Below are 25,400 nucleotides of genomic sequence, written 5' to 3' on the forward strand. Positions count from 1 at the left end.
TACTTACAATAATTCATTTATTTTGTAATCACTGATTTATATATTATCCATAAGCCATTTTAATCAAATATATTTTAAGTTTCAAAGTGAAAAAACGAGTGCTTAAAATGTAAGCCTAACAAAACTGAGCAAGCTTTTACCAGACCTCTCATGTTCACAAACTTTCTCCATACTGCCCACGTACAAACATTTCAAAGCAGCCCTACCAGCTATAATTAACTAAAAAAATTTCTCTATAATGACGACAAAATCCTGATCTTTGGGGAATGCATAGAGTGAACAAATAGTAAAAACACACTGAATTATGTAAAAGTTTCATATAAAAAGTTTTGTCTCATATTACCCAGAATCCTGAATCATCATTAAACTGTGTTTACAGAAACTGAGTCAAACAGTTTTAAGATTACATTGCATAAAGTGTTAAACCTATTCAAGTTTCCAAATGGTTCAGACAGGGATAAAACACTGCTTACCTGGCTCATATTTAAACTTGGTTCTGCTAAAATGATTTAATCACCAGCGTGCAAAAGGCAAGGAAAATATGAAAACTGTCACCAGGTGTTGTTTCAGGAGTGGATGTTCATAATTTTTCTGAGCAAACTTCACAAAAAATATAAAGTTGGCTTTTTTAAAAGATGTTGAATAGTTTGTTTTGTTTAGTCTAACTCAGGCAGGACGTGAAGCATTTAATCACAGCATCCCTTAAAAAAAAAACACAAAACATTTTTAACAAAAAAAACAGGCCACATTCCGGTCACTAATATTTTTCAGACTACACAATATTGTGTGTTACATTTCCCAAAATTAGTTATAAAACATACAAATTGGTGATTAGAACTAGAGAAAATGCTACAATGCTTTAACAAGTAAATTGCTGGGTATCTTTATCTGCACCCATCTTAAACTTCAGAACAGGCATTGGTTATGGTAGACTTGGCAGAATTCAATTTTTTATTTTTTGTAATTTTGATCTGTAATGTAAATGTTTAAGCATTTTTTATTTTTATTGATTTAAAATGTTCACAGTTGCAGAAAATCACTGGAGTTCTGACAATTTTTTAATGACAGAAGCTGAGATTCAAAAAGTTCAAGCTTTATAACTTAACACAAGCTCATCACCTGTCAAAACATACAAAATAAATATTCTTAAAAATCACACTAGTAAATTCTTACTCTATCTGTACATTTTGATGGAAATATTCTCATCTATGCACATATGATGACATCAATGTTTACAGACATGCCAATAAAAATCTAAACCTTCCAAGTCTACTTATGGTGCAACTGTTAATCCAAACAATTATCCTCCAAATACTTAAAAAAATTAAGACTGAGGATATTATATTTGGCTTTTCAAAATTAGTAAGTTAAAAGATGTGATTTTTCAAAAAAATTATACTTCCAAAAAAAAAAAAAATTATAGAACAGGTTAACTTTTATTTTTATAAAATGAGGACAATTAAAGGAGGCTCACCTTGCAAAAGGAATATATGAGAGACTATACCTGAAAAAGGAGAGAAACAATAGTTAAAATTTGAGATGTTTCACTCATTTTCTACATATCAATTCGCTATTTTAGTCCAGAATTAACAAAAGCAGACTGGTATAATAAACCCTGTAACAGGATTACATATTCAAATTATATCCACTTGAAAATAAAAGGGGCTCTGCAAGAATTAAGTGTACTGCCAAAAGATTCTGGTCTCCTTTTTTCTTTGAATGTTGCTATGTAGTATATAACTTCCACTGAACATGAATTCCACTACAAAATGGAATATGGAAGTTTATCATCACTTTAGGATTCTTAACTTTGGTTCCTAAAGACTGATTATTGAACTATGAAACCTACAATTCTCTCAGAAATCAAGATAGCAAAGACATTGTCTAGTTTGACTAGAACGAAAGTAGTTTATGCAAATATGTACCTGGTGGTGTGTATAGTGCAAACAAACACACACAGCTGTAGAGTAAGACTACTTTATGGAATTTTGCTCTTAAAGCAAAATGTCCTGGCTTCCCTGAAGTGGTGGTTAGACCTGGCCTCAGGTTAGGGTTAGACCAGACCTCAGGTTAGGGTTAGACCAGAGGTGGGCAAACTACAGCCTGTGGGCCATATCAGGCCCACAGGACCCTCCTGCCTGGCCCCTGAGCTCCTGGCCCAGGAGACTAGCCCCCAGCACTTCCCCTGCTGCCCCCCCACCCCCGCAGCTTCAGCACACAGTGTAGGGTGACCAGACAGTACACGTGAAAAATCAGGACAAGGGGGGGGTAATAGGAGCCTATATAAGAAAAAGACCCAAAAATCGGAACATCTTGGTCCCCCTAACGCCATGCTGCCGGCGCAACGCTCTGGGTGGCCAGACAATGCAGTTGTAGACAGGGGCGGCTCTATGTATTTTGCCGCCCCAAGCATGGCAATCAGGTGGCTTTCAGCGGCATGCCTGCAGGCAGTCTGCTGGTAACGCGGATTTGGTGGCATGCCTGCAGGAGGTCCGTCAGTCACGCGCCTTTGGCATACCCACCGCCAAATTTCCGCCGAAGCCTTGGGACTGGCTTGGTGCGCTGGTGCCTGGAGCCACCCCTGGTTGCAGAGCCATGGCCTGTCCCAGTGCTCTGGGTGGCGTGGCAGTAAAGCCACCAGTCACTGGTGCTCTGTGCTGTGTGGTAAGGGGGTAGGGAGCAGGAGGGGTTGGATAAAGGACAGTGGAGTTCAGAGTGGTGGTCAGTGGGTGGAGGTGTGGATAGGGGTCAGAGGGCAGGGAACAGTGGTGTGGGGGAGGGGCAGGGGTCCGGGGGTGAGGGCAGTCAGGAATGAGAGGGAGGGTTGGATGGGGCAGCAGGAGGTAGTCAGAGTGGAGGGTCCAAGGGGGCCAACAGGGAATGGGGGAGTTGGATGGGGCAGGAGTCACAAGGGGGCACCACCAGAGGGCGAGAAGTGTGGGGAGGGGTCAGATAGTAGGTGGGGACCAGGCCAGGCCTGCCTGTTGGCGCGGGGAAGGCAGCCTCCCCTAACCAGCCCTCCATACAAATTTTTTAAGCCTGATGCGGCCCTCAGGCAGAAAGTTTGCCTGCCCCTGGGTTAGACACCAACCACCGCTTCAGGGAAGCCAGGACTGACACTGGGATGGTGAGAATGGAATGCAGACCGTGCCTGCTCAGAGAGGAGACTGACGTTAGCCACATCTGAAGCTGTCTGAGGGGCAGGGGCACATGCCACGCCACATATGTACATGCTACCATGTGACTTAGTAGACATAGATGCACCTGTGCTGTTGTCAGTGGGTATGCCGACACTTGGGCGGTTAAGTCCATCATGGCTTTGAACTGGACATGAACAAGTACTCGAAGAAATTGTGTTTCATTCTCAGGCTTGTCCTGATCAGACACTGGGATGGATTTGATATCAGAAGACCTTAACTTTTAGTTTTAGTTATAGGTCCCTAACCTCCACCAGTCTCCAAATACCTATTATTTACTTGGGTCCAGTGCAACATTAAATGGCCTCCATAATCAAAAAAAACTGTCAGAGTTGGCCCGCTTCAGCCTAACTCCTAGGCATGTAGCCTACTTCAGAATTCTCCCTCCTTCCCATGAGAGGGGACATATGGGTAGATCTGAAAGCCATCTCTATCTGCAGGAACTTACTCTCTCCCCTTTTTCCTCCAGGCTAAAATGGTTTACCAGTTAGCTCAGAGTTTTCTTCTGTTTATCTCTGGGAACTGGCCATTTTGAGCCTCATCCCTGCACTGGACACCAAGGGTGCCAGCAAATAGCTTAGCCATAAACCCAAACCCACTGCTCAATATCTGCCCCCCCCACCTTGGTTGGGAGAACTTAGTGGTTGGACCATACATTGTCCAGTGTCTGATAAAATGTGCTCATCTTCCCTATTCCAAATACAAGAACACCATACCTGATTTTCCACTATTAAAATCACCAGCACCCAGATCCACAAAGGAATCTGCATATCTAAGTCCCAGTTTTAGGCACCAATGGGATTCACAACCCCCACCCCATCCCTGCATTGCACCTAAGCTTCTGCTGTAAAAATTCCCTAGTTGCTTAAGTTGATGCCCCTGAGCACATGCACTGCCGTCTTGCTCTAACTATCCAGATGCCTATTCCCAGTGTGATCCACAAAGCCAGGCAGATAAACGCCTATTTTCTGCTATCTCATCCGTGGGGCCCAATCCGGTATGTGTGTTCAGAGCATGCCTACCACATCGGTCCCCAGTCAAAATCCTGCCAGAGGAAGAGTAGGTGGTTGTACCTTCCTTAACTTTTAGACCAGTGCTTAGAAGGCTTATTTGGGATGTGGGAGACCTGGGTTCAATTCCCCCACCTGATGGGAAGAAGAGACTTGAACAGGGTTTTTTCCCCACCACTCAGGAGAGTGCCCTAACCACTGCACTATAGGATATTCTCCTAATTGAAGCTGGTACACTTCAAACAGTCATTACAGCAAGGCGACTGGATCTTAGGTGGGCACCCTCCTCATCAGGATAGAGAGTCACTCACTCACCCTCAGACCCAGTGAATTAAGGATCACATTTTTACACATCTAAAGCTATCAGACATTTTTCTGCAAGATAATTTGAGCAAAATCCTGCCAAGCGGCACATACACAACTCAATTTAGAGCAGTATGCGACTTGTGGGCAGAATTTGGCCCTATCGTTTTTCATAGGTACCTTTTAATTACATGTCAAGGTTATGTGGCAAGTGATAAACAATTCAAGATAAATTTTTTAAAAAGCACCTTACCAGGTCATTGCTAAGAACTGGAGTATGCAGAATAGCAGGGCCAAACCTTTCTTACCCCACTAAAACGAAAGAAACACTGCAGATTAAATTATTTTGTACAAATCAATTTTAATTTAGTAACTAGAAGTACTAGCCTATTCAGTCCAGTTCACTCCAAAACCTTAGCTGATCCATGATGGTCAATCTCCTTAGTTATGAAGGTCTAGGAGATTAAACAGATCTTCTCCTTTGCAATAACTAACTATAATCAATTGTTAGAATATCATTCCAACTGAAGAGAGCTACTTAGCATCTTTGCAACTTAAATCTTCCCTAGTTCTGAAACTCTTCAGAATAAAGAATTCCAACAACCAAACTACTATCTCTTTCATATTCACTATTCATATTTGATCTGTGCAACATTACACAGTGTATGTTCTTTTCAGAGACATGTTTACCCTCACCCTTGTATTGATACTTGAGTTACAAAAGCATAGAACTGAGGCAGCTGAAGATACTGTTATACAAAAGCTTATCATTTCTGTTTTCCTTTACTCATTTTTAGATCTTATGTTCTGAAAGTCCTTTCCCATAATATACAGTTATAACAGTGCTCTTACTCTGTAGCCAAGATGCTCAATGCCATCCATCAACTCAATGCAATTCAAACACCAATGTTGCACACTTCTATTAAAAGTGGAATTTTTTTAAATAATTCATAAGAACGTAAGAATGGCCCTACTGGGTCAGATCAAAGGTCCATCTAGCCCAGGATCCTGTCTTCTGACAGTGGCCATTGCCAGGTGCCCCAGAGGGAATGAACAGAACAGGTAATCATCAAGTGATCCAACCCGTCACTCATTCCCAGCTTCTGGCAAATAGAGGCTAGGGACACCATTCCTGCCCAAGGTCACCTATCCCTCTGACTTCATTGAACTTTAATGATACAGTCCCTGAACTACTCTTAAACATTAGATGAACCACAGAGTGTTACCATAGCCAAAAACCTAGCCAAACCAGCTTGCTCTTAAAAGGGACAAAAAGAATTTGAGTTAATATCACTTACCCAGAATACAGCACACAGAGTGCATATCAAACACAACTGAGGAAAAAAAAAAAAAAATGTATAGTGTGCAAATATCCAATCAAGCAAACAGCTGATGTGTGATCTCAATAAATCAGCATTGTCAAACGCACCATCTGTAATAAGGAAATCCATAGGCTTTTCTACAGTATGAACAGTCTGAACTTAATCCTGAGAATTAATGCCATGAACAGCATCACTGTGAATCTAGAATTCACAATATCCATCTTCTGACATGACAGGCACTAGCATTATGATGGACAAGCCACTGTTAAAAACATCCATTCACAATTATTGTATTTGGCAAATACAGACTTGGTTTCTGCCAATGTTTTTGTCTTCCAGTAACAGTGAAAAGAGGCCCACTAGGGAGCAGCTGTTTTGTATTCAATAAAAAAAGCTCAGATGAAACTTTATTCAAGCTACTCATGTGGCTCTTTGTTATTTCCTATTAGTTGCCAGTTTGCATTTTAATAGGACAAAGGAGGGATGCCAAGTATATTTAGCTTCAGTATCTTGCAATATGTGATTCCAAACAGCATAAAGGCCAAATTTATGAACAGAGTAATTTGTTTTTCTAATTAAAATCCCAAGAGATTTGTAACTGTAAGTACAGTGTCGTTAATCGAAAAGTAGGATTCCCCTTCAGGGCAGAGTATGGGCCATGAAGAGCCTAAACTATCTCTCTAATTCATAGTTTTTCCTGCATGTTTTACACATTTATGCTTTCCAACTATCCTTTCTTCATGATATACCTTTCCTTGGTGTAACATTACAACTACATGGTTTATAATCCCAGATTAGTCTCAGAATTTATCGAGTATAAAATGCAGAAATATACAGTTAACCATTGCCTTGAGTGCCTCATCCAAACTAAATTTCCCCTAATCTGGTTTCTGCCCTCTGCACTCCATTGAAACTGTGCTCAAAGTTTTTAAGAGCTTGTCTACGTGACTATTTGCTTCCCAGCAAACTGGAGTGTAAACTGACTCCAGAGCCGTCCCTTGGTAGGGTGAATCATGGCAACTGCTCCGGGCCCTGTGCTTTGGGGGCCCCCTGCGCTTCAGTGAGCATCTGTAGAGCGGGACCAGGCGTCGACTTTTCAAACTGCCGAGGGGTACTAGACCCCAGGCTCTTCCCCAGGCCCTGCCCCCACTTCACTCTTTCCCCCAAGGCCCCATCCCCCCACACCACTCTACATCCCTACTCCTCCCTCATCCTTCTCAGCCTCCCTGAACACCATGAAACAGCTGTTCACAATGAGCGGGAAGCACAGGGAGGTGCTGATCCGTGGGGCCACTAGCATCCAGTGTCAGTACCTATAGCCTGGCCCAGGGGAGTGGGGTTGGGGTGCGGGGGGCACTAGGACAGCGTAGGCCTCCTTCAGCAGAAGTTACTGTGCCTACTCCGTTTGGGTGACTATGCTCAGTACAACCCTCAATAGGAAATTCTGCCAGGGAGCCATTTGTGCCACTTCACCAGCCCAGGCAGGGGGAGAGCATCCTGGCTGATTTGTTCTGTAGAGACAGCTCTGACTGACGCCATACTAGCCTGCTGCATACTAAGTATCCATGTAAGCCATGCTGCCATGCATTAACAGTTCCCTAAAGCACTTTATTCTACTCCCGTTGAAAAACGAGATAGATTAAAGTTCACTGAGGAACTTCTGGTGCACGGCAGCAGGGTCAACAGGGACACTTAGCGTATGGCAGACTAGTATGGGGTAGATTTGTATCCTATTTTGCAGCAAATTAAGTGTTAGGATAGACAAGCCCTATGTGATCTCTATGGAACAAATAATGTGCAAGTAGTCAAGGTGATGACTGCAATGTTTCTATTTTCCTCACTTTTTGTCCCATTTTAAATTCTTTGGGACAAAAGACTATCTTCCTGTGCAAATGTTCAATGCAGAGCACATTGAGAGCTACTGCAACATAAATAACATTAAAAAAATACATTAAAATAACTAGGGTTGCAAAGTCTAGCATTCAAAAGTTAGGAAATTCCAGAATTAAAGTGGTCTGGCAGCCTTAATTTGACCCATGTGCATATGCATGATGACAGTCTAATTACATGATCACATGCTTTTTCCCTCTACAGGAAATCTGCTTCATTAGGTGTACAGAATTGATTTTGCTCACTTAAAAGAGCAGGTATTCAATCTTTTGTTTTAACTTCATAGTTCAGTGTGTGGCCCCAGGCCTTATTTACTATACTTTTCTAACTCTGCTCTGAAGACAGAATTATTAATTTCCTCATGGGCCTTTCTATGGTATTCATCATTATACAGAGCGTTTCACAAATATTAATAAATTGATTTTCACAAAACCTTGTGAGATGGTTGGGTATTATCCCCATATTACAGTTGTGGAACTGAGGCACAGACCAGTTAAGGTCTAAAGTAGCCACTAATTTTGCGTGCCCAATTTGAGACACCCAGGACCTGTTTTTTCAGAGTCTTAGCATTAGATAGCACTTTACGCTCAAAACATAGTTCCCACTGACTTCAGTTGCAGCTGAAGCGCTCAGCACTTCTGCAGATCAGACCTTAGGACAGGGGTGGCCAACCTAAGTCTGAGAAGGAGCCAGAATTTACCAATGTACATTGCCAAAGAGCCACAGTAACATGTCAGCAGCCCACTATCAGCTCCCCCCAGCCCCATGCCTCCCTCCCACTGGCAGCCCCACCAATCAGCACCTCCCCCTCCCTCCCGATCAGCTGTTTCCATGGCATGCAGGAGGCTGGGGTATGGCCTCTGGCAGAGCCAAGGGTTGAGCAGCAAGCACTCCCCTTCACACTGGAAAGTTGGCACCTGTAGCTCCAGCCCTGGAGTTGGTGCCTATAAAAGGAGCCTCATATTAACTTCTGAAGAGCCACACGTGGCTCCAGAGCCACAGGTTGGCCACTCCTGCCTTAGGGTTTTAAGACAAGCCACCAGAAGACGATTAGCACCCATGTGAGAAAGGGTTATTTTTTAAGTGACCAGCCCAGCATCACAGAGACTCTGTGGCAGAGGCAGGGACCGAATCTAGAGATGACCAGAAACTGGAATTCCCACTCCATTGGGAGTGGGGAACCCTCTTTTCCCCAAACATTTAAGGAAAAATTGCATTTAAAAATGTAACAACTGAAATTTCCTGCAGACTGGGAATTCTGATATTTTGTTTCAACTTTTTTTAAACTAGATTTCTCTTTGACATTTTTGAAATGTCCCAGGCTCCCTAAGCTGCCCAGGGGGGGCAGCTCACCAGTCAGGGAACCAGACAGCTCGGGCAGACAGGCATCCCAGACTGCCAAGGAGCTCGGAACTATTTTCCCCTGGAAAAATTTGATATAGCAAAAACAGTGAATTTTTCATCAGAATATCATTGACAAAGTTCTCAACCAGCTCTAATATAATCCAGTTCTCTAGGGCTGCCTTCAGCATTAACCATGAGCCCATCCTTTTCCTTCCTTGGGTTTTCTGACTCATTCACTAAACACCTTCCAACTGCTGCTATAAATAAAGTATGGGTCTTATAGACAACAGCATCCTTTACTATACAACCCTGCTTCAGCCCCAGAGCAAGTCACCTTGTGCGATGAATGATACACAGGTAAGGAGCGAAATTAGTATGATCATGTATTTCAAGACTGAACAGTGCATATGTGCCAGGGCAGTGGTTCTCAAAATGTTAGCACCCTGAGGACCCCCATTTTGATTTAAAATTTCAGGGACCCCCAAGTCCCCCTGCTCAGCCCTAACCCACCCCCTTTCCAGGCTTTGCCCCTGTCCTGCCTCTTCTCCAAGGCCCCACCCCTGCTCACTCCATCCCCCCCATCACTCCCTCTTTACCACTCTCACTCACTTTCACCAGACTGGGGAGGGGTTGGGGTGCAGGAGGAGTGTGGCCTCTGGGAAGGAGTTTGGGTGTAGGCTCTGGGCTGGTGCAGATGGTTGGGTGAGGGAGGGGTGCGGCACTTACCTCGGGATGCTCATATTTCGAAAGCAACTGGTACATCCCTCTGGCTGTGGCTCCTAGGTGGGTGGAGGGACAGGGGATCTCTGCATTCTACTCCTACACACAGGCAGTGTCCCAGCAGCTCCCATTGGCCAGGAACTGCAGTCAATGGGAGCTGCAGACTTGGTGCTCAAGGCAGGTGCAGCATGTACAGACCTCCTGCCCCAGGGGCCGCAGGGACATGCCTGCTGCTTCCAGGAGCAGCAGGAAGCCAAGACAGGTAAGCCTGTTCCCCAGCATGCTGGAGGAATGCCTGGGAGGAGGGGGAGGAGTTTCTCAGTGGGGCCCACGGACCCCCAAGAGTCTGTGGGCCACAGTTTGAAAAACTGTGCTAAGGAACTGATCTAAGATTACACAGCAACCTTAATTCTGGCATTTCCTAACTTCTGAATGCTTGACTTTGCAACTGTTTTGTGTGTGTACACTTCCTTGGGTTTTTAAAAAAAGCAAACAGAAAAAAATTCCATCATGTGGCAGGATATTTACACCCACATGGGTCATAAACAGGATTGGAACCTTTAGTTCTACTACACAGACCTTTACCACTTGCACTGGTAGGTTGTTATCCACTATGTGGACCCGCAGACTGAAGCCAGGGGGAGAAGAGAAGAGGGAGGGAAAGATGAACTGCCAGTGAGTGTCACAGATATTTGCTGACAGTAGAAGAATGGTCAGACTCCAGAGTTCCATTCCAGGTGCTGGAGGGAAGTGTGCTCTAGCTGGTCCCTGGAAGCTTAGCCCCTTCTGCCCAGTGCCCTCCAACCTGTCCCAGTCCTGTCTCTTCCCCACCCTGGCTTTTCAATCCCAGTTCCACTCTCCCTGCCTAGCCATTGCCAGGCCCATCCCCCACTCCGACCCACCACAGCTCCTTGAACCAATCTTTTTGCCCAGCCAGACCCGGTTCTTCTCCTATATCCTGACTCATCAGATACGTTTCCCATCACCCTGAGGTGTGGCTTTTATCCCCGTTGTATTACATCAGGCAGCTCCCTCCCTTATGCTTTCTCAGCCTAGCAGAGGGTACTGAGAGCACAGGAGCATCTCCCTTCTCTTAGTTCCAGTGCCCTGCACAGCCTGGGCTGCTGCAACTCAGAGCTATAAATGCAGAGAAATTTCTGCTCAGCCCCAGGCTACATTTAGTTATGATGCTCTAGCAAGCCTCCACTGATCACAAGTACTGTGAGATTTCTCAAAGGTTTATAACCGGGGCCAATTTTTTTGGGGGGGGTGGGGTGGGGGAGGAGCAGGGATGGCAAAAGGCACACCCTGACACAAAGGAAACCTGGCAAATTTCAGGTACCTGCTCCAATCGATGCAGGCACTAAAGCCTTTCAAAGGAATGATCAGATTTTTTTTTTTTTTTTTTAAAAACATGGGACCAAAAAAAAAAAAATTATACTTTTCCTAGCCTCGGTCTCAAACAGCTGAACTGTTTTAGGTGAAGTTTTTCAGCCTGAGGTTCATAACTGGCATGGAAAATTTCAGCCAAAATGATTAAAGTTTGGCAAAATTTATGAGCAACTGAAAATAGAATCTTATAAATGAGAAATGTCAGGCAATATTAAAAGATGGTGTTACCAGTCCAGTACATAATAATCCAATAAAAACAATTGCCTGGATGCACATAGTTCTTCCTGGCCAAAGCCTCAGATTTGCTTCCTTCCCCGTCCCCCACCCATAAGATTTAAAAAAATTAGTAAATGTAGTTTACCAGCATAACAATTGTAGCAATTAATCTTGTTGGTTCAAACATTTTTTTCAGCTGCTTCACAGGCCCCATCAAGAAACACGTACTAATGAAATAAGGAAGAAACAGTAAGTCACATTCAAATAATCTTTGCAAGGTATCAAAATAGGTAATTTATAGAGCCATCCGATATTTAACCTAGAGAAAGGCACCAAGGTTCAACAACAGCTACTGATAGGGTCAAAGATTAATACTCTTTATATGTTTGTCCTGGGAATCAGCCTACATGTGTATCTGCTCCCCATTTCCTTCCAAAATATTCCTAGATATATCAAAGGGACACTAGTTTGAGTCTAGTCTATCTAGGACTATCTCAAAATGAAATTCACCAGAATTGAAGAAACCTGAAGGATTCTAAGTAGGAAGATTTGTCAGGCTGAGTATGACCAGCGCTAAACCTGTACAGAACTTACATTTTCATTTAAATATAATAGTTTGTCGCCTAACAGTTGCAAAAAAACAAAACAAAAAAAAACCTTAAACCTCAACTGAGCTGCCAGGCAGTGAAAGTATATCCTGCTATTACACAGTCAAACCTGCAGGGAACACCATTCTTTGTGCCTGAGCTCATCACCAGATTGAGTAGAGGAAAAGCTGCAGCAGCCCTTGCTGAATCCTCCAGCCTTCCTCTACCTTGTGCCTAAAACTGAAAGGGAATGAAGGTTAGCAGCCCTTCTGAACTTCTCTGCCAGACAACATGAGGAAGGAGCAGACCTGGCCTAGGGAGCAGAACAGGGTCAGAATAATCCTGTTCTGCCACTCTGCAGCTGGACTCAGCCTTCTCCTAGATATAGGCAGGAAACAGATATCCAAGATCTTTCTTCTCCAGAGAGGGGCCAAAGATTTCATCTGCTCCAATAGCCTCTCTCTAAACAAGGGTGGTGTTAAAACAGAATGCCCTATCCCTCCCTGGAAAAATTAGGTCATGGGACTTTATGTTGAGCTGCCACAAAAAGTAGTGAGGTATCTGCTATCCACAGAAGACATGAGATCTGAAATAGAGGTACTGAAGGCTGCATGAAGAGGCATTGCATGAAGAGACACTACTGAGATTTCATGGGAGCAAAGAGGAGAGCAGATGAAAGAAGGAAAAAAACCTGAAGAACTGGTGGGAAGAGAACTGGTGAGGTGGGGTGAATGGCAAACAGAGTGGTGTCAGAGTTGAGAGTGACTCAGGATGTCTAAGCAAACAGCGTGGGGTGTTTGTGAGGAACAGGCATGGTGACTGATGTGAGCATATATCCAGAGATAGGAGAATGAATCCAGGGACCACGATGGAGCAGGAGATAAAGAAGAGTTTATCATTTCCTTCCACCTATGTACGAGACCTGGGCAATATAGGTAACACATTAGGCATTAGTCTAAAACAGGGGTAGGCAAACTTTTTGGCCTGAGGGCCACAGTGGGGTTTCGCAACTGTATAGAGGACCAGTAAGGGAAGGCTGTGCCTCTCCAAACAGCCTGGCCTCTGCCGCCTCCCACTTCCCACCCGCTGACTGCAGCCCTCAGAACTCCCAACCATTCAACCCCCCCTGCTCCTTGTCCTCCAACTGCCCCCTCCCAGGACCCCCGCCTCCTATCAAACCCCCCTGCTCCCTGTCCCCTGACTGCCCCACCCACACACACACTGAATCCACCCCCTGACAGCCCACGCAGGACTCCCACCCCCTATCCAACCTCCCTCTGCCCCTCATCCTCTGAGCACTTCCTCCTGGGACCCCCAGCCCCTGACTGCCCCCCAGGACTCCCCCACTCCCCGCCCACTTACCAACAGCAGGAGCTTGCAGCCGCGACACCTGGCCAGAGCCAGCTGCACTCCCCACACTGCCCACCAGAAGCAGCGGACCAGAGCACGGCCTGTGCAGCGGTGTGGCTGCAGGGGAGGCGGGACAGTGGGGAAGGGGCCAGGGACTAGGCTCCCTGGCCAGGACAGTCCCGCGGGCCAGATGTGGCCTGCGGGCCGTAGTTTGCCCATGTCTAGTCTAAAAGGTATGAAGACTTAATACATGCTCTTAATCACCCCAACCCCTACAATATTGTGTCCCAAAAGACTCAGTTCTTCCTCAAACCCCTCTATAGAAGGCCAGAGAGAGGCTGTAAGATGCTGCAGACTTGTGCATTACCAATATGCAGATAAAACAACTATACCCCTCCTTTGTCATCAGTGCAGTCTCTGCCACTACCAGCATATCTTAATGCTTGGAAGAAGTCAGCCAAAACTCAACTCAGAAAAAACTGAAGTGATCTTAGCAGAAGGAGAAGGAAGTACAAAAACAGTAACATTTGCCAACACTATCAGCTTCAGATAAAGGCATCAGATTGCAAGAAGGGGATAACATGCTTCAGAGTCATACTCATCCCTATGTCTGGACACAAATTGATATAACGGGGAGCAATGCTTTCTTTCCACCTTCCACAACTATTTGGACCCTTTCCTATCAGATAGCACTACAATATGCTTTTGTCTTTCAGGTTACACTACTGCAGCTCTACCCGAGTATGACAACGGACAAAACAGAGGGCTGAAGATGGTGGCAGCACACAGTAGTGAGCCTCAGAGGTCAAAGGTAAACCCATCATGTTTCACAGACTCTACACTTGAAGCAAATGGGGAGCCAAATTAAAAATCCTACTCCACAAAACCCACAAGCTTGCAACTTGGCTACTATTTCAAATGACCTCACCTTTCAAAACAGCTACACTTCAGGGTATGATGCAGCTGATGACACTGAAATTCAGACAACTGACCCAGGAGACAAAGGGGCAGTGTTCTCAACAAGCGGCCCAACTATGATCCTTTCTGGCAAAGAGCTCCAAACAGGTCCCAAGATTTTATGTAGATCAAAATATAAGAAAATGTTGACGGGTTTTTTGGCACTAGGCACAGGGTTTGTAAAAGCAGAAAAAGTTCAAAAACCCTGAGCTAACCCTTTACACACACACTCTAGTGAAAGTGGGGAGGGAGGACCAGGACTGAGAGAGAACTTTACGGACTCACACTTCATGTTCAGAGAGTTTGGCACTTCATTCTGGTGAAACATAGGAGAATGAAATCAGCACAATCTTACAAGGCCTCTTTTGCAGTTTAGCAGCAGCAACAGAAAGTTAAGTTTGCTATTCTTTTTCCTGAGAGCACAGCCTCAAAAGCCACAGTCTCAGCAGCATGGCAAGGCATCTGCCTACAAGAAGTGGTGGGAATAGATAAAATACAGCAGAGTTTTAAAACTTTAAAGTTAAACAATTTTTAAAAGACCATAATTGATCTTATTCTAAGGCAAGATTTTTCATGGATTCATTTTTAGGGTCTCAGACTGGTTTTTCATTAAAAATAAGATTAAAGGAACTCTAGTTGAAAGCAAGATGTTTCCTATCATAAGATGCCCATATTGAGATGCCTACAGTAGTGATTAATTACTGAAATTGGGGTGTGAGGAGATGGCAGATGGATTTAGAAACATACAGAAGTCTAAAACCTATAGTCCTACAACCTGCCAGCCAAAGTAAACAAAAATCAGGATGTATTTATGAAGTGATCGAAAAAAAACCACAATATAATTGTGTAGAAGTGGGAGGGAAACAAGTAACTGGTATATTCCCATTGTAACTAGTGTATTAGTAACATGAAAATGTAAAGTGCAAGATTCATATGACCTGAAATTATAAGCAGCATTGTTCTTCATATTTGAATATTAATGTTACACACAAATTTGCAGTTAGAAATTCAGATTCCAAAATGGGAGAACTTTAGTAATAACTAAGAGAATAATGCATACCTGGCTAATGCAGCAATATTTCCTATTGTGTAGAACACTGCAAAAAGTTTCAGCCCCGAGGGAAGCCATAGAAATGCTGTCCCCTGCACAAGAAAAAAATATTTTCATACTTTCAATTGCTAGTCCATCCAGTTTAGTGTGTCTGAAAATAAAGTAAACCATAAAATTTAAGTCACAAGAAAGTCACCATGACCTACACTGTTTTCAGAGACTGCACTAACCATCCAGCAGATTAATACCTCCCTCTGCTGGCAAGCGAGATGTAATGATTTCATGTATTTAACCGAGTCTCCCTAACGTTATCGCAGAGGAGTGAAAATAAATCCTATCGATATTACTATAGCCAACATTTGTATAAGAGGCCTATTTCACAGGTTCTTTTAGTAGTAATTGTATAGATGTTTACTTTTTAGATTATTGTACAGCAGATAAGACTTCTGTTCCTTTAAAACCCATAATTCTAAGTTGGAAGCTCCTGTATGTTATGTGAAAGGAAGACATTCATGAAGTTATACTGGACTAATACCCACAATCCCTCCAAACCCACTACAAAAAGTCCTCCACCACTTCTCCCACTCACTCCAATCATAACAGTTCTAAAAAGAAGAAGTCTGAGTCAAACCTCAGCTGGCAGACCAAGTAGGTGCATAGACAGGGGAAGAAGTTTGAATCAAGCACCTCCACTATCAGCCTTCATGTTTAAACCAGGGGGTTGATAATTCAAACCCCTCTGCAGATCAGAACTGCCATGACTAACAAGCAAGAGAGGCAGATTCTAAAGTTAACCAGAAGCCAACCCACTTAGCGCGTCTTCAGACAAAATCAACACCTTAAATCACACAAACCAAAAGGAGGACAACATGGACCAGAGCATAAGCATAGTGTTCCATGTAAAAAGTACCATTTAAGCAAGCAGGGACATTTTGCATCAAATACAGTTTGAGTCATCTTACAACGAAGACCCAAGTGCAGCTCTCTAAATGACAAAGGAGTGGATGACTGTGGCTAGGTTCAGATAAAACTGTGCCACACCCAGATAAAAAAAGCACACATGGCCTCTGCTACTTGATCATCCAGAAGTGGCCAGGAATACTATAAGACTACCCGTATGTGAATATGACAGTCTCTGCCAATTATTCCAGATGCTTTCTCCAGGGTCATCTCACTCTTATCTGGGTTAAACCTCAGCCAGCTAGCTCTCAGCCAACCCCTAATGAAGGTGAGGCCCCGCTTAAGTCATTTGTCTGCGCCAACCAGACCTGCAAAAAGAGCAATGTAAAGCTAGGCATCATCCATATAGAGACACTGCAGTCCACCTACTTCATTCACTATCTTCCCCAAAGGCTTCACAGACTAAGGCCAGAAGGCACCATCATGGTAATCTCATCTGACCTCCAGCACATTGCAGGCCACAGAACCTCACCTACCCACTCCTGCAGTAGGCCCGTAACCTCCTTCTGAGTTACTGAAGTCCTCAAACCTAGAGTTAAAGACTAAGTTACAGAGTATACACCATTTACTCTAGCTCAAACCATGAAGTGACCCATGCTCCACACTGAACAGAAAGGTGAAAAACTGGCAGGGTCTGCCTGTTTGACACAGAAGAAAATTCCCTCCTTACTCCAAATACAGTAATCAAGTAGATCCACCAGCCAGATACCTGGGAAAGAATTCTCTGTAGTAACTCAGAGCCCTGCCCATCTACAGTCCAATCTCTGACTCTTCGAGAAATCTGCTATTAGCAGTCAGGGATGGAAATACGGAACAGAAAAGGGGACAATGGAACTGTGGGGAACCTACATGATCCTTCAAAGCACATCAAATTGCTTTGTACAAACAGCTTCAGACCTGTAGAGGCAAAACCAACCAATGGAATCTCAAAATTTTTATTAGGGCTGTCAATTAATCACAGTTAATATCTGTGACTAACTGAAAGCAAGATTAACGTGTTTAAAAAAATTAATGTGTTGTTTGAATACCTGAGAGTTGGGCAAGAGACATCAGTAGTGGGGGGCTGAAACATTAGCCCATGGCTTCCAAGGCAGCTGAGGCTGAAGCAGCCCATGTCAACCTGAAGCCCCACGCACGGCTGAATCCCAGAGCCCCCAGCCCTGACCCTATATTTGAAAATATAGAAAACCCCCAAAATATTTAAATAAATGGTATTCTAGTATTAAGTGTGATGAAACTGCAATCAATTGCATGATTAATTTTTTTAATCATGCAATCAATCACTATTTTATTTAATCGCTTGACAGCCCTACTTTTTAGCAGCAGTCCAATTGAATTTGAGCGTAGTGTCAGTATACCAGATAATTCTCAGATTGAATGATTTTGTACACTGTCAGATTTAAAGCAAGACTGATAGCAGTACCGAACATATTGCCACCTCTCTGAATATTTGGTTCCCTTTGCATTCCTCTACCAGTTCTCTCAGGCTTGGTCTACACTACGCGTTTAAACCGATTTTAGCAGCGTTAAACCGATTTAACGCTGTACCCGTCCACACTACGAGGCCCTTTATATTGATATAAAGAGCTCTTTAAATCTGTTTCTGTACTCCTCCTGATGAGAGGAGTAGCACTAAAATCGTATTACCATATTGGATTAGGGTTAGTATGGCCACAAATCGACGGTATCGGCCTCCGGGCGGTATCCCACAGTGCACCACTGTGACCGCTCTGGACAGCAATCTGAACTCGGATGTAGTGGCCAGGTAAACAGGAAAAGCCCCGCGAAATTTTGATGTTCATTTTCTGTTTACCCAGCGTGGAGCTCTGATCAGCACGGGTGGCGATGCAGTCCCAAATCCAAAAAGAGCTCCAGCATGGACCGTACGGGAGATACTGGATCTGATCGCTGTATGGGGAGACAAACCTGTTCTATCAGAGCTCCATTACAGAAGACGAAATGCCAATGCGTTTGAAAAAAATCTCCAGGCTACACAGTGCGTCGTGACGAGCGTAACAGAAAGCCAAAGAATCAAATGGACGCTCATGGAGGGAGGGAGGTGGTACTTGCAGACTTCCAGCTAATCCCGCAGTCTGCACGCATCTCTGAAAATATGTACATTTCTTAGGGCTGAGCTCCAGCCTGTAGGTTCAAACACATTGCCAGCGTGGTTCAGGGTAAAGCTTCGTAATTTATCCCTGCCCAACCACGGAAGAAGAGGGAAAAAGCATTTGATTTTTCAATGTCCACTATGTCTACTGAATGCGGTTGTTAGAACGCGATGCGTGCACAGTGAGAGCAGTAATCCATTCCTCTCCTCCTGGTGGCAGAAGCGGGAGCAATATGACTGATATCCGTAGTCACCATCAAGCCCGGGAGTGCTCCTGGCTGGTCCTCAGGGAAGGCTGGCCCGGGGCCGCCTGGGTAAAAAAGTAGGAGTGACTCCCCGGTCACTCCAGTAGAATGGTACAGAGACGCTGTAACCATCTTCATCAGATAGCAACTGGGGGCTGGAGCTCCATCTAGCCCCCTCCTTCCTGTGTAAAAGAAAAGAGAGTCTGTCTGCCTGGAACTGTTCATAGAGCCAGCAATGCTGGGCTCCCTCCCGCACCGCTTAATTCCTGCCTGGAAAGCATCATGCACCGGAGCGGCCTCCCCCTCATTTATCTCACCTAACAAGTCACTGTTCTTATTCCTGCATTCTTATTACTCATGAACAAATGAGGGACATTGCCCACGGTAGCCCAGGAAGGTTGGGGGAGGAGGGAAGCAACGGGTGGGGTTGTTGCAGGGGCACCCCACGTGAATGGCATGTAGCTCATCATTTCTGCGGGATCTGACATGGAGCAGCTGTGCTCTTTGATACACTTGCCTCATATTCTAGGCAGGACTGACTATTTTTAGAAACCATAAAGGAAGGATTGACTCGGGGAGTCATTCCCAGTTTTGCTTTTGCGCCTCCGGCCGATCTCAACCAGGGGCACCCATGATAGCAGCATACAGTACGGAAGGACAGATAACCGTCATCTCATTGCCAATTTACGCCGGCAGAGGGTACAGAATGCCTGATAACCGTCTCTGCTATCATGCAAAAGCAAATGAATGCTGCTGTGTAGCGCTGGAGTATCGCCTCTGTCTGCGGCATTCAGTACACATACGGTGACTGTAAAAAAAACGCTGAAAGGGCTCTATGGTTGCCGTGCTATGGCATCTGCCAGGGCAATCCAGGGAAAAAGGGCGTGAAATGACTGTCTGCCGTTGTTTTCCCAGAGGAAGGAATGACTGACGACATTTACCCAGTACCACGCGCGACAATGATTTTTGCCCCATCAGCCACTGGGCTCTCAACCCAGAATTCTAAGGGGCGAGGGAGACTGTGGGAACTATGGGATAGCTACGGATTAGCTACCCACAGTGCAACGCTCTGGAAATCGATGCTAGCCTCGGACCATGGACGCACACTGCCAAATAAATGTGTTTAGTGTGGCCATGTGCACTCGACTTTATACAATATGTTTTATAAAACCGGTTTATGTAAAATCGGAATAATCCCGTAGTGTAGACGTACCCTCAGTGTCCCATTCTTGCTTGCCTTTCATGAAAGACAGGGCAAGAGTATTACTACTAGCAAGTAACATTGAAAAAGATGTAAATGACTTCACTACTACTTAGTCTTGCATCACATCTGCTTTGAGTACTCTACAAGACGCCTTCCCCACAGGGTTTTGCCTGAAATAGGAGGAGATGTCCCTCCATTACTCCTCCCCCAAAACAGCTCAGTCACAGGCACATGTAGAATTAGTGGTTATGTTCAGCTAACTGTTCTAAGTGTTATTTCCTGAATAGAAGTTTTTGAAATATATTTCAGCTCACAGCTTCCTAAAGACCACAGGTTGCCCTGCATCATCCAAAATCGTATAGGAACACCATAAGAACTCATAAGCCAGCAACACTTCCATTTTCCCAGGAACAGATTTCAATCAATGGGACAGAGATGATATGTCTCCATATGTCTTCACTTAAGACTGCATAAAATATGTATTCTAAAGTGACAGTGAAAGCTGTTCAGCCACATGCTTGAATGTGCCTTTAATGTGACCCCTTTTCACATTTAAATGGAAGTTACCATTTTATGTTATGGCCAATAAAATAGGGCCCATGGTATAGGCATTCACTCTTGGGAGAAAGATATCACATGGCAAGTCTAAAGCATCTGACAAGGAAGGTTTTATTCCCATTGTCACATGCTGTAGAGAGGAATAAACTATGCCTGCTTCATTTCTTAATATGAAAGAATGTCACTTCTGCTAAGTTATCTTTGTGTTTCATACTTTATTAAGACTCTGATAGAGAGAATGAGACTTATTTACTTGATTTTCACTGTATAGAAGACATTTAATAAGTCCTTTGTCTGTAAAGCATTTCTATCCTTTGTGGTTGGAAGTCGTCATATATCAAAAGTAGTAACTTAAACCGTACCACTTTGCAAACAGTTGTTCCAAGCTACATTTCAACTGATTAGTCGTGCTTTTTGGGTGATGTCACTGTCACGGAGTCACCGGGCGATGCTCTGGAACTGCTCCCCACTAAGCCAGTCAGGCCTTTGGGGAGCCTCCTCTCCCTTGGAGCAGACTTGTTCAGGGCAAGAAGCTCACACGTCTTCACCTCCTGGGTCTCTCCTTGGAGCATTCAGCATCCTCTGCCCCTCGTTGCTTCCCACAGCAAGCCCACCCAGGCGGGTCTGGGGAAGCCAACAGGGTTCTGCAACCCCACTTGGGCAGTCAGAGCTGACTCGTAGCACAGCGAAGAAACAGGTTTATTCGATGACAGGAACAGGGTCTAAAACAGAGCTTGTAGATACAAGGCGAACAAGATACCCCTGGCCGGTCCATTCTGGGGCCAGTGAGCCCAGACCCCTAGGTCTGCACTTCACGCCTTCATCCACGCAAGCTCCAGCTAGACTCACCCCCTCCACCCCTCCTCTCTGCTCACTCCTCCTGGCCAGAGGTCACTGACCCTTTGTCTCCAACACTACTTCAGTTGCACCTTGCAGAGGAGGGCCCAGGCCATCATTGCTAGGAGACAGAGTGCCCAGGCCATTTAGGTGCATCGGCCCTTTGCTCTGTAGCATCACTACACCCTTAATCCCATTCACCTTAGATACTTAAAACTGCCTAGGGACACTGAGGCACCAACACAGTATCAGAGCAAAAACATTAAGACAGTCGTGTCACAGTCACAGACTATACAGCCAACACTCACAAGAGCTGCACTACTCTAAACATAATGCTGGAGGATTTAAACATTAATGGATGGTAAATAAAGGTGAGAATACTCAGAAAAAGTAACAGTTCTAATGTGGCTGTTTGTCCAAAACTAGTGTCCAACACAGCTGCAGATTTCAAAAATGACTCTGAGTTGGTGCCCACGGAAGACATTTTTGGCTTAATTTAGAAATCCGAGCAACATCTAGTGAGGTCTACAAATCAGATGCCCACGCTCACTGAAAGTCAATGACAAACAGGGTCAAGCGGGCAAAGCAGACTACAATCTCTTCTGAAAATAGTTTCAGAAGTGGTGAACGTAATATCTATATCAGCAAAAACAATGAGGAGTCCTGGGCAACGCCTACAGCAGGGGTGGGCAAACGACAGGCCGCATCTGGCCCGCCAGGGCTTTGGATATGCCTGTGGGACTGAATACCTCCGGTGGCGGCTGCAGCCCCACGCGCGCCTAGAAACACATGGCAACATGTCCCCGTGGGGGGGGGGGGGAAGGAAGGGGGTACTGCCCCCCACAGCTCCCATTGGCTGGGAATGGAGAACTGCAGCCAATGGGAGCTTTGGGGGAGGTATCCACAGGGGAGCAGGCGAGGGCAGCACGCGGAGCCCTCTGCTCCCCCCCACCCCCAGAGGTTGCAGGGACATGGCGCTGTCTGCCTCCGGGAGCAGTGTGGGGCCAGGGCAGGCAAAGAGCCGGCCTTAGCCCCATTGCGTGCAGCTGTCACCCCAGAACCTTCACCCCGAATCCCTCCTGCACCCCAACCTCCTGCCCTGAACCCCCTCCTGCACACCATGCACTTTGAAGGTATACATTGTCCCCAAATCTGAAATAGTTGTGGATGAGGACAAAGTCACGAAGTTCAGCCACCAGGTTTGCTTTGACGTTATCAGGGATACTGTTCCTGATGGCTTGTAGTCTATCTTTGTGTGGCATGTGGTAATTGAAAAGTGCCAATTCTTCAACAAAAAAACTTCAAAAACAGACTCCAACAAGAAACTGCAGAACTAGACACCATCAAATTAGGCCTCAATAAAAGACTGGGAGTGGATGGGTCACTACAAAAGAGTAATTTTCCCTCTGCTGATACTCACATCTTCTTATGAACTGTTGGGACTGGGCGATGTCCATCTTGATGCATTGGCCTTGTCGGCACTACAAAAGTAATTTTCCCTCGGATATTCATCCCTTCTTATGAACTGTTGAGAACAGGCCACTTCCACCTTAACTGAATTGGCCTTGTGAGCACTGACCCCCAACTTGTTAACACATCTCCCATCTTTTTATGTGCTGATTAGACAGACACTGTATTTTTCACTCCATGCATCTGATGACATGGGTTTTAGCCCACAAAAGCTTATGCCCAATAAATTTGTTAATCTGTAAGGTGCCACAAGAACTCGTTGTTTCTTCTGAAAATGTTATGCTTGATGAACAAGAAATTATGAGGTATATCACAGGTTTTTGCTTCAAAAGTTATTGCCCCAACTTGCCTGTCTCTCAAAGCATCCTCTCCCACTACCTCCTCCCACCACTACCTGTCCTCCCCAGGTCATGGAATACAGCTTAATTCAAATTTAGTGGTATACGCTATTTTCAGTCATTTCAATAATACATATTATCTAGCAAAATATCATTAATTACACCAACAACTGGGAGATTAATTGCAAATTACTGAATTTTGTAAATTAGCTAGTGGACAAAAAGAGAAAGTTTTGCCCAACCTTTTTGCTTACTGTATGTTTGTTTTAATTTAAAATACTAAAGATGTACTAGGAAATTTTGTCAATAAAAGTACATCACTAGACCATTTACTCTAAATAGGAGAAGACTGCCAGTAGTGTGGATTATGAAGTGTCAGATCCAGCAAGGTACTGATCACCCTTTATTCCAATTGAAACAATAGGGAAAGGGTGCCCCACACCCCACAGGATCAGGCCCAGGGAATGAAGATTAGCAAGATTCTACCACAGCATCTTCATAAAAAGGTAGAACAAAAATTCACTTACAAGAATAGAACAGACAATACCAGTTGCAAAACATATGGCAAACCATTTCACTCGAGTACCGAAACTAAGCGTTGAGGCATCAAGGACCTTGGGGGAAAAGAAAGTTGAAAATTAGAATAATATATTTTGGACAATACCTAAAACTCAAATACTTCTTTTGCATTTAATGAGCTTTAATAATAAGTACGATGTCTTGATTTCTCAAGCTGCAACAAGTATTTACATTTTATCTTGCTTGCTTAAGAAATCTCATGTTTAATTTGTTCCAATTTAAAGATAGTATCAGCAATTTGATTAGACAGGTTACTTTAGTCCACTTTAAAATTATATGCATACCATGGCATTCAACAATAAAACGTTGACCCCACAGATAAGCAGATCTATCCATCACCAAACAGTTACAACTAAATCATGTCATGCCAAACTAGTGAAACCATTTTCTGCACAAGTTCACTCTAGTGAGCAACATGTGTTTAGCAGCTGTCAATTAATTTGCTCCTTTATACTATATGGAAGAGAAAGAATGAATGATCATATACAAGTTTGCTAGTGAACATTCTAAACATACAGCTTTGTACGTCCTTTTTTCACAAAGCTACCATTTGTTATCAAACAAAGGAAGCAGTCACATTTTGCTGCTACAGAAACAGAACAGCAAAATGGAATGTGTGCCAAACAGAAAATTGAGAAGATATTTAAGTGAGTGAAGAGGTATAACAAAATTTGACCCAGTCCAGTTTATTTGCTGAGAAACCACTCCCAAAATTAAAACAAATGCCATTAACCTGTGTAACTTCAGGTATTTTCTGTATACCAGATTTCTTACTCAATTGCATACCTTCCTATAACCATCCCCTAAAAACAATTCCCTTGTTTTAAAGGGATGGTTAACACATTACTGCAGAGGTAGGCAACCTATGGCATGTGTGCCGAACGCGGCACATCAGCTGATTCAGTGGCACTCACACTGCCCAGGTCCTGGCCATCAGTCTGGGGGGCTCTGCATTTTAATTTAACTTTAAATGAAGCTTCTTAAACATTTTAAAAACCTTCTTTACTTTACATACAACAATAGTTTAGTTATATTATAGATTTATAGAAAGAGACCTTCTAAAAACATTAAAATGTATTACTGGCAAGCGAAACCTTAAATTAGAGTGAATAAATGAAGACTCAGCACACTGCTTCCGAAAGGCTGCCGACCCCTGCACTACTGTATGCAATAAGTAATTTAAGTGGTCTTGGTTACAGACTTTGCAAATAAAATGTATGAAGAGACCAGTTAGGGATGAACCTCAAATTCACTCTCGTAACAGGAAGGATGACTTCAAAGCACCACATGTTGCAGAATAGCAAGTCCAGCTCTTCTTGATTTTGTTCATTATGATTGGAGAATTCTGCATATTGACTAATCAGAGAGTGCCACATCACAAGCAGTAATCCCCATTTCCATTAGTGCTTCAAGTCTGGCAACCACGAAGCACAATATAGGATAATTTGTCATGGGCAAAGTCAGCGAGTTTAGATTTATACTCAACTGCACCATGGTCCAACAGTCTACAAACTAAATCCTAGCTCCAATTTATCTAAGGTAACTATAAAGGAGTTGATTTAACATACGCTAAATCATGCCTTCAAACTTTGACTCTCATTTTATGTCCTCGCTTTCAGTTTTCTACGTACTTTCAAACAAACATGATAATACTTTATAGTGATTTGACTCGACTGATTTCACATTCTGTACGTGGGGCTGACCCATTTCCTGGCTAGATTCTTCAAGAACAATGTTCAGCAGATTGTAAATCTGTAAAT

At 44.0% G+C, this 25,400-nt stretch overlaps 1 protein-coding gene across 3 annotated transcripts in view; it reads right to left on the bottom strand.

The window, feature by feature from the left end:
• Nucleotides 1-25,400, bottom strand: part of SFT2D1 (SFT2 domain containing 1) — a 40,389-nt gene continuing 14,989 nt past the window's right edge. For 2 of the 3 annotated variants that reach the window (XM_032790915.2, XM_032790913.2), the window contains exons 2-8: nucleotides 23,589-23,675; nucleotides 15,349-15,431; nucleotides 11,540-11,621; nucleotides 5,809-5,844; nucleotides 4,764-4,822; nucleotides 1,475-1,504; nucleotides 1-701 (exon numbers count right to left, since the gene is read on the bottom strand). In XM_032790915.2, coding sequence (XP_032646806.1) covers nucleotides 662-701; nucleotides 1,475-1,504; nucleotides 4,764-4,822; nucleotides 5,809-5,844; nucleotides 11,540-11,621; nucleotides 15,349-15,431; nucleotides 23,589-23,675 — 417 coding nt within the window. In that variant the 3' untranslated portion in view covers nucleotides 1-661. The remainder of the gene's footprint in view (nucleotides 702-1,474; nucleotides 1,505-4,763; nucleotides 4,823-5,808; nucleotides 5,845-11,539; nucleotides 11,622-15,348; nucleotides 15,432-23,588; nucleotides 23,676-25,400) is intronic. The other variant, XM_032790918.2, reaches the window with a different exon arrangement.

The sequence above is a fragment of the Chelonoidis abingdonii genome, chromosome 3 (assembly GCF_003597395.2).
Source record: "Chelonoidis abingdonii isolate Lonesome George chromosome 3, CheloAbing_2.0, whole genome shotgun sequence".
NCBI lineage: Eukaryota > Metazoa > Chordata > Testudines > Testudinidae > Chelonoidis > Chelonoidis abingdonii.